The sequence below is a fragment of the Sceloporus occidentalis genome, unplaced genomic scaffold (genome assembly GCF_023333645.1).
Source record: "Sceloporus occidentalis isolate IW3139 unplaced genomic scaffold, rSceOcc1.0.p SCAF_31, whole genome shotgun sequence".
NCBI lineage: Eukaryota > Metazoa > Chordata > Lepidosauria > Squamata > Phrynosomatidae > Sceloporus > Sceloporus occidentalis.
This window is the reverse complement of record NW_028317011.1, coordinates 3825465-3834706: the sequence shown is the minus strand read 5'-3', so window position 1 is coordinate 3834706 and position 9242 is coordinate 3825465. Positions and strand designations below refer to the sequence as shown.

Sequence of the window (9242 nt, the reverse complement as noted above, 5' to 3'; positions counted from 1 at the left end):
GTCCTTTGGACTAGCACAGACAGCAGTCACGTAATGCTAGGTGCTGCCTTTTTAATAAATACCCGACTGCAAGGCTTGCTAATATGGCAGAAAGTCCAGTTCTTGTGAGAAGACCTGGTGATACAGTTGCTGTGAAAGGTGTGTCTCTTATGTGAATATATTTTCCAGATTTTTCCCCATCTTCCTACAGGTCCTGGCTCACAGTCTTCAGAAATACTCAATACCTGGGAGTTAAGTAAAGACAGAAAATGAAAATCAAGAAATTGCCGATAAAGAACACTGAATACTCTATGCCTATTTAACACGTTACTCCTAGCGTGTGAGTACAGCAGCTTGACTATACTGCTTAAATGATCGATGGAACAAAGTACACACCTGTAGTAGTTTGGTTTGAAAGGTCCATTCTTGTTAAGTCCCAGGTATTTTGCCTGCTCATCTGAAAGCTCGGTCAGGTGGGCATCAAAGGTTGGGAGATGAAGGCTGGCAACATACTCATCTAAATTGAGAGAAAAATCCATCAAAAGCGCTCAGGATACAAGGGTGTCTACAGATCATAACTCTATAATAATAACAACAATTTGCTTTTTGTTTTTAAATGCAGTGCTTACCCATTTTCTTAGGCAGCAGGTAGACATCTTGCTTGTATCGTCCTTCGGGAGCGTTGTAGAGTTCTATTAGAGCCAAAGCCTGAGTTTCAAGAGGAGAGTGTTGGGTGTTTTAGGTAAAAATGTAACATTGCCCTTTGAAATAAACAGGCATTTATGGCAGCTTGGGAACATTACAGACCTCGCAACTTACAGATGTCAAACAGGTGAAAAAGAAACTAGACAAGAGGAATAAAAAGGGCTTTTTTAACTAAACAAATACTGCTCCCATACCTTTGTATATCTGCTGAACCATGTCAACAGGGGATAATATACATGCGCCTTGAAATGTCATGGGAAAAATTTGACTGCATGCCTGTTCTCTATAAACAGATCTGTCAGCTGAAAAGCTACGAGTTTGCTGCTGGTTAAGTGAAGAAGCGGCTATCAGGCCTGCACAGTGTAGCAAATACTATGTTGTCGTAAAGGAGATTGTGCTCAGAGATGCTCTGGTGCACTGAATTAACTACAATTACAAAGCAGCTAAAATGACGCATGATAAAAGAATGGCTTCTCTGCAGTGAAACATGGAAAGGTTCACACTGAAAGCGGTATAATCAGAATTCCGTGACTTCATTTCCCAAGAGGGGCTTCACATTAACTGCAAAACGGACTTTTACCAGGTACGTCATCCAAACAAAATGCCCCCACGTCGCCACAATTGTGGTGATTGCAGGGGCGCTGCTGCTATCTGCCCACACAAGTGTGGGGACCTGCCACAACATTCCCCTGCTGCCTGATCGCTCCATGAGAGCGTCAGTGCAGCGTTAAACCCTTCAATGCCGCAGCATTTTAGGGGTTAATAACCGTTTTGTACAGGGCTCTGCTGCTGGTGGTCTTTCACACAGACCAGCAACAGCAAAAAAAAAGACCCCCCCACAAGCCCTTTGATCACTCCTACAGGAGTAAAAATACCCGGTCCTGAAGGGGTTAAACATCTTCGATCAACACTAATGAAATGTTACCCGATTTATAAGGCGACACAGACCACCTACCTGGGTAGTAGCAGTGATAGATAACACAAAAGTAGGGACAGTCGAACAGCTTAAGTTTAGCAGGCGCCCCTGTAAAAACATAATTTAATCATACAATACACTGCAATAATGATTCCAGACATACATGGAAACACTTCATGCAAAGAAAATATAAAAACAAACAATCTGGCAACCAGATCCCTAAGTGGGATTCATCTTCTGACTACAGAACAAATTAAATTCTACCTGGAGCAGTAGCACTTGATTAGGATGCCCCACATAGTAGAAACTTGAAAGAATTAAGGTATCGATTAATTCTTTTATATAAAGTAAAATAATACGCAAAAAGAAAAACTTTCTGCTTACATGGTTGTGATTGTATGTGAAAATACAAAACGTCACATTGCACGCAACACAATTGGGATCTTTTTAGTACCTCCGCAAGCAGAACTATCCTCTTGCCATCTGGCCAGATCACATGGTCTACTTGAGATCTCACGCGTTCCCAAGTCAGTTCAGGGGTGCGTAGGCTTGCCTGGAAAAGAAATGCATCAAAAACACAATCAGGACTCCAGTGCAACAGGGGTGAAAAGCTCTCGGGAGTAGGAATAGGTTTGACACCTTTACCGAAATACTACCCAATACTGGTAAAACTGTAGTTGGGTGGGAATCCTACATAATATCTCACACCTAACCAATGCCTTCATACTCTCACACATTCAAGATAACACTGGCAACCACTTTACATCAGATTTAGGGTGGAGAACTGTCATAACGTTTTTTGCGCACAATTTTGTGCGCACAATATCCGCGCCGCATAAAGTTTCAAAAAAAAATGTTTCTTCTTTTTTTGGGAAAAACTGTAATGCGCACAATTTTTGGACATGTGCGCTCTCTAAAAAAAGCTATGTGCGCGCGCACAAGCGCACAGCTTAGAGGCAACACTACTGCCTAACATCTTCTGCGCAGCATTTAGCGGGTGGGGAAAGGGGCACTGCGCATAACAGACCACACAAAAATGTTAAAGGGGCTCTTATATGGCTGTAGTGTCCCTTTAAAGGACCAAAATGTCAAATTTGACTAAAAATGACCGGTACGGTGAAAGGCTTTTGTGGGAAAGTCACAAGCAGGTATTTTAGGACAAACTCACAAGATTTGTATTGCACGTATTGACACAAAATCATGTACCTTAGTGTCTAACATATTACATTATACACAAAAACTCCAGTCACTCAAACGTTATGACTCAAGCATAACAAAAGGCAAAAGCCTGGCATTACATGTGCAAGGTTAAGCAGCAGAACCTTGTACCGACTACATAATTTAGAGCGGCGACTTCCCCCTGGACACTGGGCATTTTAATCAGCCTCTTTTTCTATGGTTCTCACTCTGCTTACCACATCTATCTCTGTGTTGGAGTGACCCATATTGCAGACAATGCAACCATTTTTCATACGGTCCAGATGTTCTCTAGTAACCACATTTTTGTTACCTGATGGGATTAAGAACAGTAATTATGAGTATCTTCTTTCGCAAAACCATTACAAAAATTTTGTAGCTCATAAAAAAAACAAAAAAAAAACCCTGTTCATTTTAAGGCTACATTTTTTACCCCAACAAAAGTTCTTAAAGCCTAACATTTCCTTAAGAAATCTGTCATTTAATGTAAATTTAAGCTATTGCAACTTGTTCAAAATAAACCGAAACTAGACATTTGTTAACCTTCTGAATGTAAGCCTTCTGCCACACAGGTATCTCTTGAATGCGCCCTCTAGTGGCCTTCCATTTGTGCGCAGCTCAGATACAGCATCCATATCCCACCTCTACGTACGTTAGGTGCAAACGAGCAAGTGAGATTAGATTAACAAAAAAACTACATAGTTTCCCTTGTGCTAGGAATACATTTGGCAACTGCCTTTATTGTATATATCCATTGATATCAGATGTTTGCACCTGCATACCTTACAGGAACACATAGGGCTTCTCGTAAAGTTCTCTGCCAATGTACTACGGTGGTACAATCTATTTACACAAAAGCTTTCAGCACTCAGACATCATAATGGTTTCAGACAAAATTAGGATAGAGATCATACTTTGACATTGGAACTTACCTGTGCAGGTAATGACTATATCCACTTGCCTGATGACTTCATTCAGTTTGACAAGCCTGAAGCCGTCCATGCTGTAAGACAGAATGAGTAGATACTTTAACACTTTAAAACGCCTAGATAGCGTTGTATGAAGTGAAATTCTACAAAAAAATAGTTCTAATAAATAAATATTGATTCAGTACAGAAAAGGTCAATTAGTATCTATCTATATCTATTTATATATCAACAGGTTGCATATAAAAAGGAAATAAATGTTCAAGTTGAATATGATTTTAGTACCAGGCTTGCAGGGCGCAGATGGGATCAATCTCTGTCACATACACAATGGAGCCCATTGCCTTCAGTGCTGCACAGCATCCCTTTCCAACCTGAGAAAAACCAGTAACTAATTGTTTAGTATCTGACCACAAATAACAGTTATCCAACACAAATATTACATAAACTGAATGTTATCTATCCACTAGGGCTGCAACTAATGATTATTTTAATAATGGATTAGTTAGCCGATTATTTTTTCGATTAATCTGATAAAAAACAAAAATGCTAATTTTTCATTTAAAATAAAAAATTTAAATTGACATTAAGATGTGTCATTAACACTTATCTCTCTCACAATGGCATTTCTCTATTCACCCTCTTTTTTAGACACATCTGACCCCAGATATGCCTCATACCTCCTATATGCCACTGTCCCCCAAAATGCCCTTTACCCCCGATATGCCACTCTATCCCCCGATATGCCTTATACCTCCTATATGCCACTGTGCCCCCAATATGCCACTGAGCTGCCACTGTGCCCCCTGATATGCCTTATACCCCCAGATATGTCCTATGCCCTCTTGATTTGCCAATGTGCCCCCCAATATGCCTTACATCCCCCTATATGACAATCCTCCCCAAGATATGCCTTATACCTCCCTATTTGCCATTCTGCCCCTTAATATGCCTTATATCCTTATATGCCACTGTGCCCCCTGATATGCATTATACCTCCGATATGCCCCCTGATATGCCTTATACCCCCCTATATGTCTTATGCCCCCCTGATATAAGAAAAACTGACACTAAAATAGGTATAAAAATATGCTTTAACAAAGACAAAAATGAATAAATATTACAAAATACAATCTAAAAACAAATATATGGACAATACAAACAATAAATCAAATATTATAGCAGTCATAAAAAAAACAAATTAAAGAATGCACATAATTAATAAATCCAGAAAAAATTCCACCTGCCCCACCAGGGGTTAATATATCAACAGGAGAAAAACAGGGCAAATAAGCATAACAATAAAGATAATACTCCAGGCTTAGCTCACCCAGTGGTGCTTATTTGCCCTGTTTTTCTCCTGATATATTAACCCCTGGTGGGGCAGGTAGAATTTTTTTGGGATCTATTATGTGCATTCTTTAATTATTTTTTTTGATTGCTGTAATACTTGATTTATTGTTTGTATTGTCCATATATTTATAAATTTCTAGATTGCATCGTGTATTATCTATTCATTTTTGTATTTATTAAAGCAATTACCGGTATATTGAGCACTGAAGGTCATGTGACGCCGGTGCTGCATCATGGAAGCCCCAGCGGAAGTGAAGGGACGTAGCAGTGGATGTCTGCGCACATCGCGCACTAAACTCCAAATCCCCCGCAGCGCTGCAGGGGACCCGGATCCTCTCTGGCAGCGGGTGGGGGTCTGTGCGATGCACGCAGACAGCCTCCGCTTCTCCCCTTCATTTCCACTGGGGCTTCCATGATGGCGCACCGGAAGTGGAGGGTAGAAGCGGAGGCTGTCTGTGCTGCCAGAGAGGATCCACGTCCCCTGCAGCGCTGCGGGGGATGTAGATTCTAGTGTTATAATATGAACTCTCTTTGAGGTCGAATTATAGGAGGGGTATTTTTCTGAAAAAAAACGCATTTTATTATCGATAAAAATGGATTCAACTAATCGATTATGAAAATCGTTGTCAGCGATTGTCATAATCAGTTATCGATTTTATCGATTCGTTGTTGCAGCCCTACTATCCATATATAGTATGCTAGTGGTACACATGCTATCTCAAGCAGTTATTTTATATTTCCCCTTGGAAGCATGTTTGTAAGCTATTTGTGCGTGAAAGAAAAAGCCTGTCCATGCACACATTTTTCTGAATATAAAAAGAACTTTATTCAGGGCAACATTTTTAGTACCAAGAACACCTGACATTCTCAACGCCTTTCTCGTACAAGACAGCTTCAAACGGTTATTTGAAACCATTTCTCCACACAATCACAACATGCGCTCATGTACCACCAGCCCTATAAACTGGCACCCTATTAATACATACAACATAACTGAGCACTGTTATATTGAGAGGGACTTAAATGCCTGAACTCCTGTTTGGGGCACCGGTTTCAGGCAAGGTTAGCGCCGACAATGATGGATCACTGTGAAAAAAAATTTATTGTACATAATAGGATACTGCTCTAGAATCTCATCTCATTTTGCCTGTCTATTTAAACAGTTGTATACATAAGTGCCTATTGATAAACAATAATACATGAATAGACCCAATGTAGAATTCGCACCAGTAGACTTCTAAGTATCAGAACCTCAGCTGAAGCACTCACCTCTCCATAGCCACAAACCACCACTTGCTTCCCACCAAACATCATGTCCGTTGTTCTTTTGAGTCTAAGATAGGGAAGGGGGAAAGTAATATTCCGCGTGAGAGAAGATTCCTACCATCCTTGTCAAATCAAGCAGGGATTTAAAGTAAATCTACCATTTATTAATGTCTGCTCATTTTACTCATAAGCTCTTTTTGTGGAGGTCAAGCCAAGGATAATGTAAAATGAACAAGGAATGGTCAGAGAATTTAATTAGGAGATTAAATCCTTCGCGCACACATTAAAAACAAAAGTGAAATGAATCTGGAATCTGAGAATGGAATCAGTAATACTTAATTGCCTTCAAACATCTTTGTTATACACGCAACCTTTAATGTAAAATAAACATTTAATCAGAGAATCGTGCATGAAGTCTCCATCTTATCAAATTATTATGGATATACATACATACTAATTATGCCACCAACAAGTGTATTCAACAATTTGCAGTCAAAAGAAGTTACTCATTTATTCATACACCACTTTTTAATGTACAGTAAATAATTAATTCAGGACAAAACATACGCCAAATTTACAGAAGAAATTTCCCTAAGTGGTGCCAGTCGCCAATATTATAAGAAAACATTTGCAAATAAGAGCTCTTCTGATTACAAAACTCAAATAGAGCTTTTCAGAAGGCAGGATTTGGCAGCAGGTAAGAGCTGTGCCCTTTTGCTGTGTTTCTATGCCATATGTTCAACTGTTTCTTTTACGTGTTACTTATTAGACTAACACACTATAACGTCTACTCTGAATGTGATAAGAGAACGCCAACCACTACATAGACAAATTTATCTTGTTTCCATTTTCCACTTCTCAGCAATGTAAATGTTAGACCGCATTTGAAGAGCTATATCCATTTTACCCAATTGCCACTTTACAGGATAATTCTTAGACACTTGTTCTCGTTTCAATAATTAAATATATTTATACACACTCTCACTCTTCAGAATCCAGACACCCTATTATCCTGTTTACAGTGTTCGTAATTTAATTCATTATTATTAGTTTCAAGTTTAGGACCACTGCTTTCAAGATCTTTCCACATCCAACATTCTCACGGAAATTATAAGTTGCTGTTATCCTTTATAGAATGTCATTCTTCATTTCCTTTTACCCCTAAACCACCCTTAATCTACAAATGCAAGGGGAGAGCAGTGAACATTGAATATATGTGTTTGAGAAATTTGAATTTTTGCTATCTGAGGACAACTACCTTATTATTACAGGTTTACTCTTACTACCAATCTGAATTATTACTGATATGACTATAAAGTGCCAGTTCTTTATTTTCTATTAAAGACCATAAAACCCTGGCAAGACAAGTTATCAGGGCATTGACCAATATTGCCATTTTATTGTTCCAAACATTGTTCTTGATGGAGGTTCTTGAGCATCTGCACATAGCCTTTTAACAACAATCAGATCTTACCCATCCAAAATAGACTCTCTGCAGCAGTACAAATTGTCAAATTTCTGCTTGGTAACAGAATCGTTGACATTCATCGCAGGGACACACAGCTTCCCGGCTTTGGACAACTGGTACAAGCTGTTGGAGAAACAAGAGGTTCAAGCAGCAAGTGGTGCAGGGACTTCAAATTCTTCATGGGTCAGATGTGTGGGTACTGCATTATTCCCACCCTCAAAATAGCGATGCTTTAAAATACAATGTTGGGGCTACAGGATGTCCCAAGAACTACTAAATCGCCAGACATTACACCAATTTACTAAAGCCAAAAGACAAACTGTAGTATGAATAGTAACGCATGAATACTGTAGCCCAATTAGAAACCAATTCATGTGCACACTGCCTGAATATGTGTGGATTTATTCATTCTTACAGAGGTTGGACATAAAGTAAGCAACAGACTAAGGAATATAAAATCCTATAACACAGTCTGCCCTTACCGATGCACACCAGTCACACTCTCTTCCACAATGCCTTTTATTTTCTTGAACATGTTAGGATACTTTTTATAGATCCAGTGTGTGAGATCTCCCCCATCATCCAAGATCTGCAACAGAAATGTCATTATTATCCACCCAAGAAAATCACATGAACGACACCAAGGCATAAGTGAGGTCAGCGGTCGGCTAAAATGGCGTTGAGGATTATTATTATTTTTTTTTTACTATTATTTATATTTTAGTAGTGTTCTGGAATTTGTGATTATTTGGGTTCATACACCATTGGCTCGAACAATATCTTTTCCGACTGTAATCAAACATATAGTCTGTGCCATAGGAGCGCAGGGGATGCCAAGTGTCATCAGGATCATCAGCAAGAAACCCTGGCATCTTTCAGCCGTTATGCTGTAATCTCATCAATGTTCTGTTCCAATGCAATCAGTTATGTTCTGATTTTTTTCCCCCAGTTCTCACTACATTCTAAAATAATCTCTATGTAATTAAAACAACGGAAGCAAACACAAAAACAGTGCACGTATTATGTTGCAAATTACATTTCTATGCCCAATTCTACAGAGGATTAAAATGTATTACCGTAGCACTAGATTAAACCATCCTATGGGCAGCTGCTGAAGGGATTCTTCTAGGGGTGCAGCTCAGATCAGTTCAAAATGACTACAATTGCTTTAGGCAGCAAGAGATCAGGAAACTGCCAAAAAACCTTAAAACATATCTTTATGCAGTAACAGCAGACCTGTTTTGAAACTAGAACTGAGATGGCAAACACAGAAAGTAGGACAGCAACAGGCAGCAACTTGTTAGCCACTCGTTAGCCACTCATGCCTTGGAATCAAAACAGAGACTCTCTATAGGCAGGTAGAGAGAAGGCTTTTACTCAAGGGGGCATACATGCATGATATATATCCAAAATAAGGCAACACATCACTTAA

General features: G+C 39.3%; 1 protein-coding gene across 1 annotated transcript in view; it reads right to left on the bottom strand.

The window, feature by feature from the left end:
- Window positions 1-217: 217 nt before the first annotated feature.
- The window catches only part of LOC149298745 (S-adenosylhomocysteine hydrolase-like protein 2), a 50908-nt gene continuing 41883 nt past the window's right edge, over window positions 218-9242 (bottom strand). Inside the window, exons 7-17 of the mRNA XM_089487075.1 lie at window positions 8293-8399; window positions 7817-7933; window positions 6346-6409; window positions 4009-4097; window positions 3730-3800; window positions 3016-3110; window positions 2055-2153; window positions 1640-1708; window positions 609-687; window positions 376-496; window positions 218-224 (exon numbers count right to left, since the gene is read on the bottom strand). Coding sequence (XP_089343201.1) covers window positions 218-224; window positions 376-496; window positions 609-687; window positions 1640-1708; window positions 2055-2153; window positions 3016-3110; window positions 3730-3800; window positions 4009-4097; window positions 6346-6409; window positions 7817-7933; window positions 8293-8399 — 918 coding nt within the window. The remainder of the gene's footprint in view (window positions 225-375; window positions 497-608; window positions 688-1639; window positions 1709-2054; window positions 2154-3015; window positions 3111-3729; window positions 3801-4008; window positions 4098-6345; window positions 6410-7816; window positions 7934-8292; window positions 8400-9242) is intronic.